The 22,980-nt window shown below is 45.1% G+C and overlaps 2 protein-coding genes across 2 annotated transcripts in view; both read right to left on the minus strand.

Moving 5' to 3' along the window:
• Positions 1 to 6,479, minus strand: part of scn8aa (sodium channel, voltage gated, type VIII, alpha subunit a) — a gene marked incomplete at both ends in the record, with an annotated part of 57,998 nt that extends 51,519 nt beyond the window's left edge. The window contains 2 exon segments of the mRNA XM_083656358.1: positions 6,111 to 6,113; positions 6,115 to 6,479. Coding sequence (XP_083512484.1) covers positions 6,111 to 6,113; positions 6,115 to 6,479 — 368 coding nt within the window.
• A 10,214-nt stretch (positions 6,480 to 16,693) lies between these two features.
• On the minus strand, positions 16,694 to 22,700 carry LOC310794635 (ribonuclease P protein subunit p29-like). The gene is made up of 7 exons (XM_083656625.1): positions 22,635 to 22,700; positions 21,844 to 21,899; positions 21,131 to 21,360; positions 20,940 to 21,017; positions 20,756 to 20,817; positions 19,465 to 19,566; positions 16,694 to 18,613 (listed from the first exon to the last, which is right to left on the minus strand). Exons 1-7 carry the CDS (start codon positions 22,645 to 22,647, stop codon positions 18,477 to 18,479), a joined length of 678 nt encoding a protein of 225 aa, XP_083512751.1. The 5' UTR covers positions 22,648 to 22,700; the 3' UTR covers positions 16,694 to 18,476.
• Positions 22,701 to 22,980: the final 280 nt, after the last annotated feature.

The following is a 22,980-nucleotide window of genomic DNA, read 5'->3' on the forward strand; positions in this document are numbered from 1 at the left end:
GGCAGGGTGGTGCACAGGCAGGTTGGTGCACAGGCAGGGTGGTGCACAGGCAGGTTGGTGCACAGGCAGGGTGGTGCACAGGCAGGGTGGTGCACAGGCAGGGTGGTGCACAGGCAGGGTGGTGCACAGGCAGGGTAATGCAGCAGGCAGGGTGGTGCAGCAGGCAGGGTGGTGCACAGGCAGGGTGGTGCACAGGCAGGGTAATGCAGCAGGCAGGGTGGTGCTCAGGCAGGGTGGTGCACAGGCAGGGTAATGCAGCAGGCAGGGTGGTGCAGCAGGCAGGGTGGTGCACAGGCAGGGTGGTGCACAGGCAGGGTAATGCAGCAGGCAGGGTGGTGCACAGGCAGGGTGGTGCACAGGCAGGGTGGTGCACAGGCAGGGTGGTGCAGCAGGCAGGGTGGTGCACAGGCAGGGTGGTGCACAGGCAGGGTGGTGCACAGGCAGGGTGGTGCAGCAGGCAGGGTGGTGCACAGGCAGGGTGGTGCACAGGCAGGGTAATGCAGCAGGCAGGGTGGTGCACAGGCAGGGTGGTGCAGCAGGCAGGGTGGTGCAGCAGGCAGGGTGGTGCAGCAGGCAGGGTGGTGCAGCAGGCAGGGTAATGCAGCAGGCAGGGTGGTGCAGCAGGCAGGGTGGTGCAGCAGGCAGGGTAATGCAGCAGGCAGGGTGGTGCACAGGCAGGGTGGTGCACAGGCAGGGTAATGCAGCAGGCAGGGTGGTGCAGCAGGCAGGGTGGTGCACAGGCAGGGTGGTGCACAGGCAGGGTAATGCAGCAGGCAGGGTGGTGCACAGGCAAGGTGGTGCAGCAGGCAGGGTGGTGCAGCAGGCAGGGTAATGCAGCAGGCAGGGTGGTGCAGCAGGCAGGGTGGTGCAGCAGGCAGGGTGGTGCACAGGCAGGGTGGTGCAGCAGGCAGGGTGGTGCACAGGCAGGGTGGTGCAGCAGGCAGGGTGGTGCAGCAGGCAGGGTGGTGCACAGGCAGGGTAATGCAGCAGGCAGGGTGGTGCACAGGCAGGGTGGTGCACAGGCAGGGTGGTGCACATTCAAACCACGCCAACTCCTCCTGCCTCCTGTCCTCTGATCCTGTCCTGCTCCTGTCCTCTGCTCTGGCCATTTTACCATCCAGACCATTCGCAGACTTAACACTGCATTTGACAATCACATTCTTGAAGGAAAATCAGATTTAGAAGGAGATGGTGTGTGTGTGTGTGTGTGTGTGTGTGTGTGTGTGTGTGTGTGTGTGTGTGTGTGTGTGTGTGTGTGTGTGTGTGGTGGGGGAAGGTGTAAGCATTTGGTTATCTGATGGGAGTGCTTTCAGATGAGAACCTTCTTGAGGAGCTCTGTGATATTTCTGTCTATTTTTTGGGGTCTCCTCTGGTTTGGACCTTCAGGTTCTCCAGCAACAACAATGCATTTCAGTGGACCTGGCTGCATCTAGGAGGAGAACAGATCCAGCCATGCATCCTTGCACATGTCATCATCTCCCTCCCCTCCCATCCCCTCCCTCTCTCCTCCTGAGAACCACCCGTTTCACTGGACTTGTACACAAACATCCATCAGGCCCGACCCGGCCCGGTTCAGCCCGGCCGCCCGGCGCTGCAGCTAGGTGGGGCGGGCGGGGTCAGGGTGCTGAATCATGGACCCAGCCAGCCAGTCCTCCAGTCTCAGCCTCGGCACAATCAGAGAGAGGCACTACAGAAGATTTATCACCCAGAGCTGTCCTTCCTCCTCCACCGTCATCTCCACAGCTGCCCCACCTCCCTGCCTGGAGCTCACTGATGTAAGCAGAACCTGGCTGCTGCTGAGACGTGCAGAGCAACGTTCTCCCATCAAGGTCACCACCTGATCATCTGACGTCACGGCTGCTCCATCTGCCAAAGCAGCATCCGCTCCCCATGGCTTTAGAATGAGACTAGCTAGAGGGCCATAATTAGATTTGCCTGGAGCTGAAAGCTGATAGGGCTGGTGCTAAAGACAGACTGGTGCTAAAGACAGACTGGTGCTAAAGACAGGCTGGTGCTAAAGACAGGCTGGTGCTAAAGACAGACTGGTGCTAAAGACAGGCTGGTGCTAAAGACAGACTGGTGCTAAAGCCAGACTGGTGCTAAAGCCAGACTGGTGCTAAAAACAGACTGGTGCTAAATACAGACTGGTGCTAAAGACAGACTGAGAGACTATGTAGACTGATAGGGCTAGTGCTAAAGCCAGACTGGTGCTAAAGCCAGACTGGTGCTAAAGACAGACTGAGAGACTATGTAGACTGATAGGGCTAGTGCTAAAGACAGACTGGTGCTAAAGACAGACTGGAAGACTATGTAGATTGATAGGGCTGGTGCTAAAGACAGGCTGGTGCTAAAGACAGACTGGAAGACTATGTAGATTGATAGGACTGGTGCTAAAGACAGGCTGGTGCTAAAGACAGACTGGTGCTAAAGGTAGACTGGTGCTAAAGACAGACTGGTGCTAAAGGCAGACTGGAAGACTATGTAGACTGAAAAAACACAGTAACGCAACGACAACGAGGCTCGCATGGCGCACATGCATCCAGGACAATAACGCACACGCATGTGTGCAGAAAAGGAGGAAAAGGACGCATGTAGCATGTGAAGCTATCAACAGTCCGGTCCCACCATCACTGGCCTGGCCATGTTTTGCACATCTCGTCGACTGAATCATGTTTCTGTCTTGTGCAGCGGACTGCTGTGTTACATAACTGCCAGCAGGCACTTTATAAAGAGAGGGAGGTATGAGCCACTGAGACAGAGACAGACAGACAGACAGACAGGGAGAGACACAAAGACATATTGTGTGCATTGTCCTACACACTATTGCGCACCCACCAGTCCATGCACACAACACGCACGCACGCACACACACACACACGCACACACACACACACACACACACACACACACACACACACACATGCACGCACATGCACACACACACACATGCAGACGCACACACACACATGCAGACGCACACACACACACACACACACACACACACACACACACACACACACAAACCTGAACAAACGTGTCTGGATAGCAATGATGACTTAAGAGATTATAACAGGCAAATTTTTACTGGTGTAGACTGACAGAGTTACACAGTATCATTGTCACCTATATTTTTTGAGCTTTTCATAGTAATTTTAATATGTCTGAGGAACATGTTGATATTCTCAACAGTCTCATCTGGTTTCCTCTGTCGTCATGTCTTTGCATTTCCTGCATTAACGTAGTTAGCCGCTCGCTAGCTAGTGGTAGCTACATCGTTAGCCTCGGTGGCCTCTAGTCCACTGCGCATGGTCATGACGTGACCACTTGAAAGCTGAGCATGGTCGTGTACACGACTTCCGGCCTCGTATTCACGGTAAACACCAGCCCTCTTGAACGCAGCAATAGTCCACTAATTCTAATCTGTGGTTTTAGAATAAACAATATAAATAAATAAATAAATAAATAAATAAATAAATAAATAAATAAATAAATAAATAAATAAATAAATAAATAAATAAATGGAATGTAGATTTGTGTGAACAATCGTTGTCTATATCATGCCATGTTAAATAAACATAATTTATTGAGGGAAAGATGCCCTCTATGTCAAACAATCAGTATCACCAGCTCAGACAAGTTGCTGGGATTTTTGCGGCTCATTTGTAAACAGCCTCTCGGAGCCAATCAGGACTCTGCTATTTCACATACCCCCAGGTTGGTCCCGCCTCCATTAGTTAACCCTTTACTGGCTGTTTCTGAGACCTTTTTGAAATAATGAGAATTGATTATTTGTATTGGGTGAAAGAAATATGATCTATCTCCCGTGACTACTCGGGAGTAGTCGATGACTACTCGGGAGTAGTCGATGACTACTAACATGCAGTAGTCGTCGCTGCCCGAACACGTAGGATATTCAGAGTTCACTCTCAAGGTCATCCACCAGGACAAAGCAGCTGACCTGACTGTGCGCTTCAGACAGGACAGAAAGACGAGAGACACATGTCTCCTTTAAGACAGACGCAGTCCTCTCAGGCTGCTGCTTGTTTTCTCCTCTCCTACCGGATTCATTTTTGGACAATTAGAAAAGTCTCTCATGTGGAACAACAGTTCCTGCTTCTGACCTTCTCCCCAAAGCCCTGGGAGCCATCAGAGACAACTCAACAACTCACGTACTCAACTCACGCTCCCCGAAGGCCTCTCCGCAGAGCAAAACATAATTACATTCTGCAACCTAATCAGGAAATTACAATAAACTATAAACTGCATACCTGCACGCAAAGCGGACAAAGTGCTGGGATCATCTTTGCTTTGTGATTGAGTTTTTCCTGCACAAATTGCAGCCATATTGAGTGACTCGCCCTGACATCATGTGATTACTCATGTACATGTAATGATCATTACATAAAGCTTTAATATGTGTGTTGTTAGGGCCAGGCAGATACACCAGGACACCTGTGTGTGTGTGTGTGTGTGTGTGTGTGTGTGTGTGTGTGTGTGTGTGTGTGTGTGTGTGTGTGTGTGTGTTAGGGCCAGGTAGATACACCAGGACACCTGTCTGTTGACCTCATCGTCAAAAGTTTATGCTTCATGTTTATGCAAAAGTTTATGTTTAGGCCTGCTCTATTGGCATGCGCAGCGCACAATTTCCTCAACTTTATCACTCACTGATGACATCACAATGTCTACGACATCATCAGTGATGTCACAATTGCTCGAGTGTGTAACCAAAAACCACAATTGCTCGAGTGACATCGCTGATGATGTCACAATGGCTACGACAACATCAGTGCCACTGCCTATGATATCATCAGTGATGTCATAAGATGAATATGCTCTTATGACATCACTATGACATCAGTGGGACACAAATTTAAATAAACAGAGAACAAACATTGCCCACTTGCTCCCTTTTATTTATTTATTTATGATGATGAGTAGCCTAAGTATAACTGGTGCCAGAGAAATGTCCAAATCTCAAAGCCACGCCTCCACTGACCACACCTCCACTGACTTTGCTATCAGAACCAATTAGGTAACAAAGGTAAAACAGGTCAGGCACAAGAACCGAGCTGTGACGGTGCTGAAGTGTAATCATATTTTGGATTCAACTTGGATTCAAAATTAGGGTTCAGACAGAGTAATTTTGGTTGGGACGACTGAGGTAGAGTGACAAATATTAAGCGGGAAAATATTTTGGTTTGAACTATTCTAGTTATTAGGTGTTACGCTCATTCGTGTGTGTGTGTGTGTGTGTGTGTGGTGTGCGTGTGTACGTGCATGTGTTAGGGCATTCACAGACTAGTCGACTAGTCGACTAGTCGACTAGTAAAACCACTAGTCGACACTGTGCTTAGTAGTCGACTAGTCGTTTTAGCAAAAAAAAAAAAAAAAAAAAAATTTTTTTTTTTTTTTTTTTCTTTAAGAAAGAACATACATGGACTATCATATCCCATATCCCCCACAAAGAACATCAAAACACAACAAAACAAAACAAGAAAACTGCATAAGATACACAATAATCCAAGAACAAACAAGACTATTGGACAAACAACCAAACAAAAACAATGCATTCAAAGTAAATACATAGATCTTGCCCTGTTGGCAGCTAGGAAATGCATAGCTTTAAATTGGAAACCATCCAATCCCCCAGCTGTAGTTCACTGGTGGAATGAACTCTCAAGCTACCATACGTTGGATAACATTTACTACAAGAGCAAAGGCAGATTCTTAGACATCCCCAAAATATGGCAAACACATACAGAGTTTGACTTTAAGAACTTTTTACCCCAGTGTCATTAGGCTTATCAGGATAGGAGCTGAATGCATTGTTTTTGTTTGGTTGTTTGTCCAATAGTCTTGTTTGTTCTTGGATTATTGTGTATCTTATGCAGTTTTCTTGTTTTGTTTTGTTGTGTTTTGATGTTCTTTGTGGGGGATATGGGATATGATAGTCCATGTATTGTATGTCATGTAAATACCTCATGTTCTTTCTTAAAGATTAAAAAAAAAAAAAAAAAAAAAAAAAAAAAATTTTATTAAAAATAAATTCAAAACGGTTAGTCGACTAGTCGACTACCTTTAGGGACGACTAGTCGACTAGTAAAATTCACTAGTCGTGAATGCCCTAGCATGTGTGTGTGTGTGTCTGAGACAGCCGGCAGACCGCTGTACCACCAAATGCATTTTGGGGTGTTTTCCGAACTCACCTTCTGAGAATTCGCATAGAATGGATCCAGGTCCTCCAGTGGTACCGCCACCATTCCTTTAGGGATGTCACCGTAGATGTAGGGCAGGCTCTTCCCGATCTCCAGGTCACGGTTGGGCTTGGGCTTGTTGTCGTCATCGTCGTCGCGGTAGCTGCTGTCCTGCTTGGGCGGCTTCTTGTTCTTCTCCTCGGCGACGCGCTGCTCGAGGAGGGCCAAAGATTCCGGCGTAAAGTACTTGAAGCTGTGAGGTCCCGGCGGTCCTGGTGTGGCCATGTTTTCATCCTGCAGCTACGTGGTCTTTAGGTGTGTATCCATCCACAGTAGCCAGCTCTGGACCCGCAAGGAGGAGAGGAGAGAAAGGAAAGGTCAAAGGTCAAGCGACAAAAGGAATCTACACATCTATATTATAGCTCCCTTCGTTACAGCACTTTCTTACAAAATCAGTTCATGACTTTCCAAATGACATCTGCTTTGAAAGAGAACAGACTAACAGCTGTGATGTCACTGTATTAAGCATCTGAACAACATCTGAACATTCAAACAGAGATCTATCGCCCAGCCACAGTATATACTACCTGTTCTGCTCTCTCTCCTCTCTCCCCTTCCCCCTGCTCCCTCCCCACCTCCTCCCTTTCCCTGCTCTCTCCTCCCCCACATCCCCCGCTCTCCCTCCCTTGCTCCCCCTCCTCCCTTTTCCTGCTCTCTTCTTTCCCCCTTCCCCTGCTCCTTCCCCACCTCCTCCCTAGATTTAGCTAGATATATTCTCTGTGAAGTTCTCTGTGAATTAGGGCTATACAAATAAACTTGACTTGACTTGACTTGACTAGAGGAAGACGTATGACCAAAAACAAAATGGCATAAATAATCCAGGTCCGGGCACTTAAGGAGGTAGTCGCTCACTACACCCTGAAGGCGGCGCAAGTCGACACGTCGTGTTGGTGTATTTTTTTTGTAATGTTTCTAGCCCGTTGAATTAAACAGCTTTTACATTTTTCAAACCTCCTTGAGTGCCTGGAGCTGGATTATTGATGCCATTTTGTTTTGGGTTATAAATCTAGTCTTCTTCTCTCTTTGAATAGTATTCCGCTCCATGGTTTGAGGGGCACCAGTAGTGCTCCTGCAGGGACGCTGGAACTCAGTCAGAGTTGCTGAGAGAAGGTGTATACAGTAGGCGTGGGAATCGCAGAGTAACTCGCGATACGATACAATCACAATACTCAGCCCTCGATAACGATGGTATTATGATACAGCGATTCTGCGATAATCGATACATTGCAAGAAATTTCATGTACAATACATCACAATATCTGTGTAACTGAAGAGGGAAAAACACCCCTAAAAATCCTGCTAGTTAGCTTAGCACAATGAATGGTAGTCGATACAGCCGGAACTACTGCTGATTGCACACTGCGCCTCAGTCAACGTAGGCGCAGCATTAAAGCCCAATTATACTCTACGTTAAAGACGGAGACGGACAAAGCCTTCTGTCCGTAATCTGCGTTCATTTCGTGCATCACAATTGCTCGAGTGACATCACTAGTGACAAGACAACTGCCCATTTCTCCATTTCCCAATATCCAATCAGCTAAGGACATCTGTCTCTCCTGATCTGCTGAGCCAATCACCCTCAGCGATGGTGGTGGTATATAGAGCCCTCTATATAGTCGCTACTATTCCGTCATCCTCATTGCTGTTCATCATCATCACTGGAGCAGTTGTCTCACCCCACCCCCTCCCCTGATCACCACCAACATCATGGCTCCTGTAGAAATCCCTATGGGGGGATTATCTATCCTATACGTCGCTGACGCCCCCCTCTCTCATCTCAAGAGGAGCGTCATTATATCATGGAGTCATACTTAAACTGGTTATTTGTTCAATAAAGTTGATTAATCCTTCCTACGAGTCTCTCGTGATTGAAATGAAGTTGGTATACAATAATAAACACTTGTAGGCCTATGCATTAGCATTAGCATTAGCCTACCACTCAGGGGAAACAGGTACAAGTCTGCAATAGGCCAATGAGATACAGCAGGAATACACACAATATTCCAACAGTCTGCCTCCACTATTAGCTGCCCCATGAATCTGTATTCACCACCACGTAGCACAGGCGTCTTCCTCATCCTTTGTTGATAGCTGCCAGATATTAAAGATAATATCTTGAGAAACACTATGTTCTTTGTATAGTTGAACAAAATGAAAGTGAATCACAGCAGCAAATATTGACAACTGAACTAACAGGGGGCAGATAGGTGCCACAAATTACAATTAGCAAGAGCTTCAGCTGTGTTTTTATCTGTCATTTCAGCTCCAGGAAATCCTGCGGACACACTTAGTTGCTTGTCCTTATCTCACGTAGAGAGATAAGCTAAACAGGCTCATAAACGGACTGGATTGTTAACAGGTTGTGTTAAACGCTCCTCGAACACGACCGCAACAACAAGAGCCGAGCAAGTCTTTTCTCACTTCGGAAGGAATCTCACTGGCTAGTTGAATTGATCAAAATGCCAATAATATAGTCCGATGTGTACAGAAGATGTTAGCTGGCTAGCTCTGTTTGCTTAGCAAGTAACACGTAGCAAGAAATAATAGACATTGTAGTTGACATATATAATATCCAAGGGACATCATTTTTGCCTGTGGTATCTGGGTTTAAGTTTCTGCAACAGCAGTGAATAGCTTAAAAAGGGATGTGTGGACATTTGGGTTCTATGCTGTTAAACCTTCTGACAACCATGACAACCCCATATGATGGGGGTTTATTATTGATATTTTGCATGGTCCAGTAGAGCTTTCTTCCAACACACTTAGATGATTGGTGGATGGCAGAGAATGCAGAAGGGAGGAGAGCTGCGATGAGGGGAGAGGGGTTTTGGGTGATGGGTTCAGGATGAGTACTGGATGAGGGGTTCAGGGGTAGGGCTGGGCGATATGGACCAAAAATCATATTCTCTGTATTACAGGCTGAATAATATTATATATATCTTTGTATTTTCCACAAAGTGGGCTAAATGTTGTAAGTCAAAGCCACGTGTTAGATGTCACAAGCATAGGGTTTCTTTCCCTGAGTGACTAGTGCTTTAACAAAATATTGACACAATGAGATTTCATCAGTAACGTGGATATAATGACCAAGTAGGTAAAGGCAAATAATAGAACAGCTAGTCTGGTACGTTCAGAAGATGTCATCAATTTACTGTAATACAGCTCCAAAATATAGTCTCATCTCACGATATCAGTGATATCGATATATTGCCCAGCTCTATTCAGGGGGTAAGGAATTTGGGAGGAGTAGTTCTGGATGACTTTTAGATGAGGATCAGGATGAGAAGTTCAGGATGAGAGGTCCAGCATGAGAGATGGGTTTAGGATGAGGAGTTTAGCACGAGAAGTTTACAGTGAGTTAACTTCAGGATGGGTTTAGGATGAGGAGTTTAGCACGAGAAGTTTACAGTGAGTTAACTTCAGGATGGGTTTAGGGCGAGGAGTTTAGGGTGAGCTAACTTCAGGATGAAGATGGGTTTAGAACGAGGAGTGTAGGGTGAGGTAACTTCAGGATGAAGATGGGTTTAGGGCGAGGAGTTTAGGGTGAGCTAACTTCAGGATGAAGATGGGTTTAGAACGAGGAGTGTAGGGTGAGGTAACTTCAGGATGAAGATGGGTTTAGGATGAGGAGTTTAGAGTGAGCTAACTTCATGGTGAAGATGGGTTTAGGGCGAGGACTGGAGTTTAGGGTGAGGTAACTTCAGGATGAAGATGGGTTTAGAATGAGGAGTTTAGGGTGAATTTAATTCAGGATGAAGATGGGTTTAGGGTGAGGAGTTTAGGGTGAGTTAACTGCAGGATGAAGATGGGTTTAGGGTGAGGAGTTTAGGGTGAGCTAACTTCAGGATGAAGATGGGTTTAGAACGAGGAGTGTAGGGTGAGGTAACTTCAGGATGAAGATGGGTTTAGGGTGAGGAGTTTAGAGTGAGCTAACTTCATGGTGAAGATGGGTTTAGGGCGAGGACTGGAGTTTAGGGTGAGGTAACTTCAGGATGAAGATGGGTTTAGAATGAGGAGTTTAGGGTGAGTTAACTTCAGGATGAAGATGGGTTTAGGGTGAGGAGTTTAGGGTGAGTTAACTGCAGGATGAAGATGGGTTTAGGGTGAGGAGTTTAGGGTGAGTTAACTTCAGGATGAAGATGGGTTTAGGGTGAGGAGTTTAGGGTGAGGTAACTTCAGGATGAAGATGGGTTTAGGATGAGGAGTTTAGGGTGAGGTAACTTCAGGATGAAGATGGGTTTAGGATGAGGAGTTTAGAGTGAGCTAACTTCATGGTGAAGATTGGTTTAGGGTGAGGAGTTTAGGGTGAGTTAACTTCAGGATGAAGTGTTTCAGGGGAACAGCCAAACCTCAAACGAGACCTGTGCACTGTGAGTATAACGCTAACGGAAAGACTTGACATGAGCAGAACTTTTTATTTTATTTTCATTTATTTATTTTTGTGTGTGCATAATTTCAACAGTGAGTCCCACATCCTGGTTGTGTTGCATTCTATTTCAATTTCACCCTGACCATTTATTTACATTAAAAACACATTTGTGCTGTTATTTATTACCTAAGACTCAATGCATCCTGAGGGAACAGCTGGGGTTTGACTAGGCCTGCTCCTCTCCTGTGCCCTGTATTTCCTACATAATATATAGCCTATTAGAAAAATGCACTGCATGAAAAGCTGACATAACGTGGCAGAAGCGTATTCTGATCTTTCCCTGCTATGAGAGACCTTTGTATGAGCAAAGACGTCTGTGTTTAAAATGGACCCTGGATCCCTCGCAGTCACTGAGCCTTTCAGCTATAGAGGCTTTACGGGCGCTGTCCATTTCAGCACCACGTCACACACACACACACACACACACACACACACACACACACACACACACACACACACACACACCAGACCAGCCTGGATGGCAGCAGAGAGGGATCAAATGACAAACATCACAGTCACTCTCTCTGTCAGCGTCACATTACACCAATGTGTACACGGCACGCACGGCCGCGGGCAAACACACACACACACACACACACACACACACACACACACACACACACACACACACACACACACACACACACACACACACACACACACACACACACACACACACACACACACACACACACAGCAAAAACGTATACGCACATGGCAAAAATAACAATGGGTCATCCCAGAAAGAAGGATCCATTTATCCGATCGGCTTGCCTCGGTCTGGAAACCACTGCGTCCTGGTCGTGATTTTTTTGAAAGATCTACTGCAGGCTAATAAAACAGCATCTGTTACCACAGGCCCACACTTGATAAGGTCCCTTCTAGGCCTACAGTAGATCCTTCAAGTCTGCAAGTGGAGGACGGTAGCCATGCCAATGCTATTAAGTCAAGACAACAGTCTTTTAGTGATCTCTCTCGGTCTCCTGGGTTGCAGATTTCTCACAGGCAGCTAGGCTTCGTAATGCAACAGCAGTTTCCACACAGAGAAGACAGGCACACGCTGACATTTTCTCCTGTTTCCAGAGACGCACTGATCGACAGAAACTGTTGTTTACTCAACCTGCCGATGAAGAAGAAGCTGCTGTTGGGCCCAAACACGCGATTCCGTGCGTTTTGGAAACATAACAGTGTGTGCATGATGTCCGTGCGCTTATACCCACAGAAGCTAAAGGTTTTATTGCGCATATATAAGTGGCCCGCTACAACCAAATTGGCCAAAGCAACTGCTGCAGTGGGTGGGTTTATGTTGGAAAATGTCACGCTGTGATTTTTGCAACCGTTGATTCATCAAAGTCACATGTATATGATGTCAATCTAACCCACCGGTCCGCGGAAAATATAACAGGATTTCGCAAATGGGTCGAATGAGTTTCCCCCCCAGGATATTCTGTGCGTTTTGCGCGTAGCCTTGAAGGATGTGCACAGCACCACACCCGTGAAGCCATGTCGACTGCCAAATCAATAAGGGCTATATATGATATCTGTGCACTGATACATATCTAGACATAATGATCACACAGTCAGTCTCCAAGATGAAGACAAAACTGACCAAATAAGATGAATGAACAGTTGATGATGCCACGATGAGATGATGCCACACGAAAAGCACCTAGATGTCAATTTCTTGACTATAAATATGGAGGAAGGAGGAATAATGCTATACTCACACAGCGCCTTCAACCATTCGAAGCGTTATGTTGTCGGCTATCATCCTGTATAGCCTCATCCGATGGATATAATAGTCGAAAAGAGTTTAAAAAAAATGTAGCCTAATATGAGAAATGTTCAGGTTTTTTCGTCCTGAAGCGGTCGAACGGCACCTTGCCGTTAGCCTAGCCTACTGGCATTTCCTCTCGCAAGGTCTAATCAATGGCTTGGTCTGGATGATCGATCGCCGAAATAATTAATCGAGTAATACCCGGCAATCACGATCAATTGATTGATGGATGGTTTTTCCTCTGATACAGCCCATGAGCCGAGATGTTCAGTAGGCTACACGCAGGCAGGCAGGCATCTTCTTCAGTCACCCCCCCAAAAAAGATGCAGGGCAGCTCTGTGCGGCTCTGCGACATTTACGCAAGGCTACAGACAGACAGGGCGAAAATGCACTTTTACCTACAAACATACGCTCCTTTCGCAAAGAAATATAATTTACTTACTTTGGAAGCGTGACTAGGAATCCAGAAAGGCGTCGCTGGGCTGCAGATGTGGAAAAGATTGGGGAGAAACTGCGGTTGTCGCCATATTGTTGCTGGTATCTTCCCCTTCAGTGCGTGTTTCGGTTTCCCTGCATAATTGATGACTCTCAGCGAAATGTGAGGGAGTGTCGGCAAGTGCGTTTCGTGAAATCACAGGTCATTTTGGGCCTGTAGCTGCCCTGGCTATAAGCTCCATATGTGGTTCACACAAACATGAGGCTTGATCGACTTCCAAAAGACTCGCCGAGGAGGATATCCTATGAGATTCTGCACACAGACAACCTGCCAAGGAGGATTAGCTATCTTCACTGACCTATAGGTTGGAATCACATTGGCCCGCTGTGAGCCAGAGTGTGTAGTGAGTTTGTAGTGAAGGAATTAATTTGCAATCAGGCAGGCTATGGTCAGACACCTTCCACTGCATGCGGAGATGTAAAATAATAATAATAATAATAATAATAATAATAATAATAATAATAATAATCTATATCATCATCATCAGTAGGCTATAAATGGGAGCTAGGCTCATCTGTTTGTTTCTCTGTCTATCCCACTGATGACATCATAAGTGATGTCATAAATCCCACTGATGACATCATCAGTGTCATAAATTCTCTCTCTGTCACACACACACACACACACACACACACACACACACACACACACACACACACACACACACACACACACACACACACAACTTTGCTGAATGGATAGAACAGGGTTTTTACCCCACCCTGACCACGCCCCCAGCCAGGCTGAGCCAGCTAACCAGCGTCTATTATGGGCGTTCCTAGAGCCTGTATGGGCGTTCCCAGACATGCGGACTGTCTCTATACTGCAAAGGAGGGTTCCCATCTAAAACAATCTCAATAAGACTGTATGATTTTCAGTTTCTAAATTCAAAGCTACCAATCATTTGGACCTTGATTTATCTTACATTGTTTTATGTAGGCTAATGGTAACAGAATCCATGGCCATTTTTCCATGTGTTTGCATCCCATCAAGGTCCAACAGAGTGTCAAAAGTTATGCCTCAAAGCTTTCTGGGAAATTCTACCTGTGGAAGAGGAAAGTGGACGGAGTTCCCAGCATGCCCTGGGGTAGTGTGTTCTGTTTGTAGATTTGTTTGTCAATTGTTTGTTTGTCAATGTGTTTTGGAGGTTAAAATGATTTCTTGTTCTATATGCATGATGTTAGTTATCTGCAAAGTTATAAGTTGAAATGTTGGCACCATGGGTGATTCTGGTGTGCAGTTCAGTGACCTGTCTGATGGGGCACAGGATCTGCTATTAAGCAGCTCTTTTTTGGTTTCTGTATCAACAAGGAGACAAGGCTGTGAGGACGGAGGAAAGGATACATTCTCACCAAATGGGATACACCCAACTGTCTCATCGGTTAGACTCATCAAACTGGTTGAACTTATCAGCTGATCAGTGGCCAGCAGATCAGACTATGGTTGTACTGGTCAGTTTCCAGGTATGAATGTGAATGTGAACAGGGTGCTCCTGAAAAACAGAGCATTGCTCTCAGTGAGACTCCCTGTATAAATAAAGGTAAAATAAAAAAATAAAAAAAAGTATATATATTACTTCCAAGAGGTTATTTTCATTCAAGTCAATAGCTGAGGGGTTAAGACAGAGGACTCTGAAGCAGGTGTGCTGAGATTGAACCCTGATCAGGGATGTCTTTTTTCTCTCTGAACATAGCCCTTGTGGGAGTGGCATATTTCAGCAAAGGTGCAGGGAACATCATAGACCCTTTTCACGGGGCCCATTTTGTGTCGAAAAGGCAGAATAAACACAGGTGCAAGCAAAACACTAATGAGGGGTTCCAAATTCCAATCATGGAAGTTTGAAACCCTTATTAGTGTTTTGCTTGCACCTGTGCTTACCCTGCCTTTTTGACACAAAATGGCCCCCATGAGAGGGGTCTATGGGCAGGGGTGGGTAATGCCCACTCAAACATGAGTCTTCACAACCCAATCAAATGTTAGAAAAATATTGCAACAAGCACAGTCAGAGAGATTATCTCAATTTTATTAGCAGATCCTGCACCCCATACAACACAAGACTACTGGAAATACTGTTTATTGCTGCATTAGACCACACACAGCATCTCAGAGGGGGTCACTGATCAGCACACCAGAGTCAACCATGGTGCCAACATTTCAACATTGTGAAGCAATGTAAATAACATGTAGAGCAGCACTATTGGTTGACAATAATCTTGCAGATAACTAACATCACACATGTAGAACAGGAAGTCCTTTAACTAACCTCCCAAAGCACATTAATAAACACATCTACCCCAGAGCATGCTGGGAACTCCGCCTACAATATATTTCTTTTCACCCCAAATCAATGGAGAAATTCAGTATGTTGCAGGAGGGGGCGGCTGCAGCAGCAAGGCCCTGTCAGAGCCCCCCCTGTCACAGCTTTAGCAAAGAGATACCTGTGAATGATGCTTGGCAAAGTGGATATGATCATATTCAGCCAGACAGTCAGATGGAGATTTAAAATGGTGAGCAATTTTTTTTTTTTTTTTTTATTTTTTTTACTACTGAGGGCACCCGCACCCCCTAGCCCCCCATTAACTCCGGCAATGCCAACACTTTTTCACACCTCTCTCTCTCTCTGTTCTATGTCTCTTACCCAGAGGACACCCACGTTGCATTCAGGTACGGTCAGTTATGGGTTCCCTGCACGTCCAGATCTTCTAGCCTGGTAAACCGCCCGTCACGTGAACTCACATTGAAACCTATGTGGAGCTATACCGTCCATCTGGCAGCGTCAGGTTACAGATCTTCCCCACAATGTTGAAATATGCCACTCCCACAAGGGTTATGTTCAGAGAGAAAAAAGATATCCCCAAGCAGGGTTCAATCCCAGCAGGCCTGCTTCAGAGTCCTCTGTCTTAACCCCTCAGCTATTGACTTGAATGAAAATAATCTCTTGGAAGTAATATATATATTATATTTTCATTTTTTTTTATAGAACAATAAACGAACAAGACAAACAGGCTCAGACACAGGAAAATAAAATACATACATCAGACGTTTGGCATTGTTAACTTGGTGCTACCAGCCACAAAAGGTGCTTATGTGCTTGTGAGGGATATTACGCATAGGACCCCACCAAAGGTGTCCACATGAAACCCCCCGGGTAAGTTGTCCATCTCCCCCAACCTTAGTCACCGCTCACTAATCATTTAGTAATATATATACTTCTAACGAAGGTTTCTACTGGAACGTGCATGCAATTACCTCGCTATAATTCAATTTCATGATTCCATGCAGCGATTACATTTGTAGCGATCCTGGGTCTGTAAGGATAAAAGCCAACACGTGAGCCTTAGCTAATGGCTGATGGTTAACGTGTTGGGCTTGTAAGTTGGAGACCTGGGTTCGCGCACAGGCCTCGCCTGTGTTGTTACACATCATTTTATTATATTTGTTTTAGATCATGTATGATAATGTAAGACTTTATGTTGACTGTGCGTACGTCTACTCTGTACGGCTTATAGCTACTGTCCTCATTGTTGAAGGTTCAGATGGGTGTATCCTATTTGGTGAAAATGTATCCTTTCCTCTGTCCTCACAGCCTTGTCTCCTTGTTGACCCGGAAACCAAAAAAGAGCTGACAAGATGCATGAAGGATGCTCCAAGTCTCCTCCTACAAAACTACAATAACTAATCAGTGCAATGAAGTGCTTCACAAAGCACAACAGAGAAACAGAATAACAGGAATCAACTGATGGCAACAACTTCAATTTAATCACACAAATAAGCTTCATTTACATGATCAATATTGACAGACACAGCAGTTATCCACAGCGATCTGATCCTCAGCCATTCACCTCCACAAACTTCCAAACTCTGGCAGCTGTGTGGACCTGATTGGAGGCGTGCAAATTTGTGAATACAGCCCCTCCCCCCCACACACAAAGTAAATGGCTGCTCTGCCCTCTACTGGACATTATACATAATAAAATAAACCATTGCTTTGCCTATATAAAAACACATTTTTACAAATCAAAGAGCTGAAACAATTTCAAACCTTGTTCTCAGGGAGATGACATTTTTATCCAACAAAGCCAATGTCCATTTACTTTTGGTGGAGAAAACAATGGGATATAAATAATGTAACTAAAGTGAATGAGTAACTCCCCCTCCCTCTCGTAGTATAAAGCTTCCATCTACTGTTGCATTGCCAACTTTAATTGAATAGAAATCTTCTCCTGGTGGTAAACCTCTGAATCGACATCTTTATGGACCAATCAGCATGACCTGCTGCTCCTGTATAAGCCAACGATACTGATTTGAACTGTTAAACGGTATAAGCCAACGATACTGATTTGAACTGTGAAACCGTATAAGCCAACGATACTGATTTGAACTGTGAAACCGTATAAGCAAACGATACTGATTTGAACTGTGAAACTGTATAAGCCAACGATACTGATTTGAACTGTGAAACCGTATAAGCCAATGATACTGATTTGAACTGTGAAACCGTATAAGCCAATGATACTGATTTGAACTGTGAAACCGTATAAGCCAATGATACTGATTTGAACTGTGAAACCGTATAAGGGCCTGTGTCCACCTAGCATCTTTTTCCGACGTTAAACGCTGGGAGTGCGCTGGGGAGCGCTGATCCGAGCGCACAATATACAAGGAAGCAACGTTAGCTCAGTGCGGTAGGAGCTTGATAGCTGACAGCTAGCAAGCTAACAACACAGGTAGGCTACGCTATTAAAAGCAGTAAGCACAACACTCACCAGAAATATTAAGTGTCTAGCCAATCTGCTCCCACAATTGAGCCTTTCTGTCTCTGTTGCGATAGTTTCTCCATATGATTAGTTGCCAGAAAAGGAGCACCCGACACCAGCGTCTTTCTGAAAAGTTAAATTATTCTCAGCTGGGAGCACTGGGAGCCGGCGCACAAAAACGCCGGAGCGCTCTGAAAATAGACGCTGGGTGCAGCGCACTTTCTATAGACGTCCGTGTGCGCTCGCATACGCTCTCCCCCCATTGGAAACAACTGAAAAAAGACGCTGGACCTGAGGAAAAGACGCTAGGTGGACACAGGCCCTAAGCCAATGATACTGATTTGAACTGTGAAACCGTATAAGCCAACGATACTGATTTGAACTGTGAAACCAAAACAACTTCAAGCTGGCTGGATAACTCACTAATCGTGCTCTGTGAAATCCCCCCCCATGTCTTTAGCAGCTTCGATTCCTCTGCCACTCTCTTCCTTGTTGATCTGGAATGACTCAGGAATTACCGGTGGCTGAGATTTCTGCCGTTCAAATCGCACGTTCCAGCACATACTCTCTCGGAGCAGAAACTCCCCGCCCACTGGAGTTTCAGGCCTCTCTCTACTTTAACTACTCCTCGACGACTGGGAAAATTTGATTTTCTGTCAATTACAAGCCACTGTCCATGCTGCTGCAAAATCCTACTGGATTTGGATGAAAGTTGCAGATGACTTCATGTCCCTTCCTGAGCCACGTCGCAGTGCGACCCCCATCACAAGTCAATGGTCCCTTTGAGTTTAAACTTCTTGACGGAGCGCTCGCTGGCGCGCTGTTGGAACTTGTTTCCGTAGATGTGGGAGACGAAGCCGTTGATTTCCACCGCAAACACGCTGTTCCTCTTGGGGATCACTGTCGCAAAAGAAAGGGACAAAACATCTTAAGAGACGTCCGAGAGCGCAAGGTTTTTCATCACAAGTCTGATCGCTGGGTTGAAACCTGCTCTGAAAAGACAACAAGAATGCGGGGGGGGGGGGGGATAGCGTGGGAGATACTGAGGGAACTGAGGGAGATAGCGTGAAGCTCTCTAAATAAAACAGGTGTTGAGTAGGGATGTCCGATATTATCGGCCTACCGATATTATCGGCCGATATTAGCATAAAAAAATCGATATCGGAAAATATCGGTATCGGTTTTCACGCCGATTTTTTTTTTTTTTTTTTAAATACAAGGGGAGTCTCACTGAGAGCAATGCTCTCTTTTTCAGGAGTGCCCTGTTCACATTCACACACACATTCATACCTGGAAGCTGACCAGTACAACCACAGTCTGATCTGTTGGCCACTGAGCAGCTCCACTGGAGCGGTTGGGGTTAAGGGCCTTGCTCAAGGGCACCTCAGTGGTGGTAATGAGGGAGGGGCAAGCGCTGCCTTTTCACTTTCCCCACCCAGATTTATCCTGCCGGTCCCGGGGATTGAACCGACGACCTTCTGGTCACAAGCTCGCTTCTCTAACACTTACAACTTTAACACAACATGCATATTATATATTAAACTCTTCAGCTACATTAAGCTACATTATGTAACTTGTTACGTGAAATTTTGGTGGAAAAAAAGCCCGCTTATATCGGTATCGGTTGATATCGGTTGATATCGGTATCGGAAATTAAGAGTTGGACATTATCGGATATCGGATATCGGTAAAAAAGCCAATATCGAACATCCCTAGTGTTGAGTGAGTGAGAGACATTCAGCTGGCCAAACCTTTCAGTCTGTCCTCTTCGGTGATGATCTTGAAGACGTGTTTGAACTCTTGAACCAGAATCCCTGTAGTTCCAACATATGACGGGCATCTGGACCGAACCACTGTGGAAAACAAGACAAGATGCTAGTAAAGTGACAAAGATAGGAAGTGCTTACAGAAATACATCCAAGTCATGGTCGACAACCAATTGTTAACATAGCAACACTTGGCTTAGACACTTGTAAGTCTATTCTGTTATTGTTTAACGTTTTTTGTGCGTGTAAATTCATCCTTAATTAGTGTTCCATGATGATCTAAATGTTTCAGCGGCTTTTCCACCCTGATAAGATTAAGAATAATGTTCTGGGGGAAACACTGAAGTATTGAAATATTTTGACATAACAATGATCGATTGAATTTTGATATTAGCCTTAAAGGGATACGCCAACATTTTGGGAGATTCGCTGCCACTTTGCTAGTGCTACAATAGAGACACTGCGGAGCGCGTCATCATTCAGAAACCACACCCAAAATGGGGGGAAACAAAATTCCCCCCCCAATCCTGGCGTTCTCCCTTTTTTTTTTACCTTTATTTAACCAGATAAGTGCGTTCCCCTATGTCACGTGTTGCACACAAAGATCATATATCTGGAAGATGAACACTCCAACTTACTTCCTTGACAGCTAAACCCACATTTTTCTTCTCGCCAATTCTCAACAGCTTCCTTGTTTTGCTCGGGAGTACAAAAAAAACTTGAATTGGCGATTTTTTACATTTGTTGTCTGCACAGCCCACCACACAACAGCTTTTAGCTATGTTTAATTCAAGGAAAATGATGCTGGTGTATGGCAGTGAATGGAGAGCTTTCCCCCGTGATGGCCGTGGCCTATTTCATGCAGTGTCTATGGTAGTGAATGGTACAGATTGCAACAGCGCCAGAAACACCCACATGTACATGTTGTGCCTCGTGTACTCACCACGCGATAAAATAATAACCCAAAGTTACTGGAAACGGGCCATTTTCAAAGTAAATCTACACACCGAGATCTAACAAAGATTAACCAAACTAACCAAGAGTAACTGAAGTTACTTCCTTGTTTGCCATGAGGCGCTGTACACAGCGCATGCGCAGTTGCCGCTAATGGGCTATATTGTGTGCATTGCTTGGCCTTGTATTAGCGCCGTTGCAATTCTAATTAATTATCTCCACCTCTGCTCGTTTGCATGCGGCGAAGCGGTAATCAGCTTCGCTCTGCGGTGGGCCATCACAGAGTGGGATTTCATCACAGAAAGCAAAAGTGAACTCCTACCTGTGATAATGGCACCATGGAAGTCTGCCTTCAAAAGCTTCTGCTGAACAAAGTGTGGACTGCTACAAAAGATAGAGAGGTTTATTAGAGATGTAACATGACTGGTAACCAAGCAGAGATAAAAAGACATTTGAAGTGGTCTCTAATGGGCGATAACACCACTGAGCTCCAAACCGATACTCACCAGGATGGTTTCAATCCATTGCACAGGTCAATAATGTATTGTCTCCATAGGTTATGTAGTGGCAGGAAAAGTTCATATCTAGAGTTGAGAACATACAACAGTTAGCTTACGGCTAGTGTAGCATTTTAACGGTAAGAAATTATTAGGATGCAGCTACTGTGACAATTCAGATTTTTTGATTACCAACCAACCTCTGGTGTTCGGGCTTGATGTGGAAAACCTTCAGTTCTCTCTTCTGTCTGGCGTTGAGCCCTTTGGCTTTCTTGCTGTTGCTCTTCTCTTTCTTCTTCTTGGGCCGGGCGTACTCCAGGATCACGGCTTTGTGAGCCAGAAGCTCCTTCAGATCCTGCTGTGACTTGGACTGGATGCTGTTCCTCAGGAAAGCCTGGACGAAAGTGTCCGCTTGAGAGTTCGTTTGAGACTGGAGATGAGAGGGAGACGATTATGAAGTTCACACAGGTTATTTGGTTTGAAATTTACTGTGGGAAAAATCCATATAGATTTTCATCGATATTCATATGCATTCTAATGGAATACTTTTTCAATGAGTCTGGCTCACCAGACGCAGCACAGCCCTCGGCACGTATGGCGAGGGCTTTGACGCTGTAGCATGTTTTCCACATTAGTTTAACTCTGCACTACTCTTACTACTTTACTACTAACAGTGAACTACTCTTATTTACTTGATATACTGTTGTAACCACCAGCTGCTGCTATAGTGCACCATGTTTTGATTTTTTGATCAGATCTGTGATTGTTTGTGCTGTGCCTATTTTGATGTCAACAACAATTATTTTTCTACCGAAAACTAATTTCCCCACGTGGACAAAGTAGCTACTACTATTACTTACTGATGGGCGGCATTATCTCTCAGAAGTAACTGATAAATAATCTGTCTGCTCACCTCAACACCAAGCATCTTCTCCAGGTCAGGAGGGAATTTGGCTCGAACAAGTCCATCTGTGGGAAAACACATGGATAAAACATTAATTATTACATTGCCCACATTATCCTACTCCAAGACAATACAAAACATTTAAATTAGAAATGTCTTCGTGTATCACCAACAATGGACAGATAATATGCATTTTACAATTAAACCCCCAGTTTCTGTAGACTTGACCTGATGGCTGATACTCTCTCCATTCTTTTATAGGCTACAAGTTCCAACTTGTCCAGAGGCGTCAAGCCAAAAGTCTAGTAATGTAATGTCGCCTTGCTTCGACAAAGCTATACATTATCTGACCGAGGATCTTTTCTGATTCCTTAAGAGCCACCCCTCGATTCGGCATACTTAAATCGAAAAAGCACCCATAAAAAAATACTTTTTAATTTAGCTAACGCTAAATTACACTGCTCACTGACGTACCACCATGGATGTATTAAAGTGGTGTATTTTGGTCGAAGAAGATCGTGGGGAATTGTAATTGTATTACAATTACAGCTGCTTCGTAGATTGGATGCATGCCGAACTGAAAAGCAGATCATGTTGGTTTAAAAAGGCTATTGAATGATACAGTAGTAGGCTATGTTATTGTATGTTATTTTGCAGAAAAGAAAGGCAACATTAACGCTAGCTAAATTGCTGGAGGTTCAGGCAGCATACGAGCGAACATTAACTGTCTCTGTTATGTAGCGTTAGGCACTTGTATTTTAGAGCGATATTACAGAGCTGTCTTTGAAGATTAAACCCACCGTCCATTTGCATGTTTTTGGTGGCTTCTTAAAGAGAAATGAATCAATTCTTTCGTAGAGAACGACACGTGTTGTGCAGAACAAGCTGCAACTATAGATAGAGACACCCTAACTTCCAGTCACTTCCTGTATCTGTGCCACTTTCACGCCCCCTTAGTAGACTGGTCAGCCAATGAAGTTTGATAATATTGACAGACAGCCAATCACAAGCCGAGAACCACGCCCATTTAGGAGATCGGAAGAGTTCAATTTCTTTCAAGTGGCGGAGCCGAGTAGCCTGACTCCGCCAGATGGGGGCGGCATTGTTCCACAAATTCACAATCCCACCTCCAAGCAGCCTATATTC

The sequence above is a fragment of the Poromitra crassiceps genome, assembly GCF_964638095.1.
Source record: "Poromitra crassiceps genome assembly, chromosome: 20".
Classification (NCBI taxonomy): Eukaryota; Metazoa; Chordata; class Actinopteri; order Beryciformes; family Melamphaidae; genus Poromitra; species Poromitra crassiceps.

What these genes read in the sequence shown, in the direction of transcription:
- LOC310794635 (XM_083656625.1), bottom strand. An exon ending in ATCAAGCCCGAACACCAGAG is followed by an intron (nt 21,018 to 21,130) that starts GTTGGTTGGTAA and finishes TCTCAACTCTAG; the next exon opens with ATATGAACTTTTCCTGCCAC. An exon ending in CGAAGAGGACAGACTGAAAG is followed by an intron (nt 18,614 to 19,464) that starts GTTTGGCCAGCT and finishes CTTTTGCGACAG; the next exon opens with TGATCCCCAAGAGGAACAGC.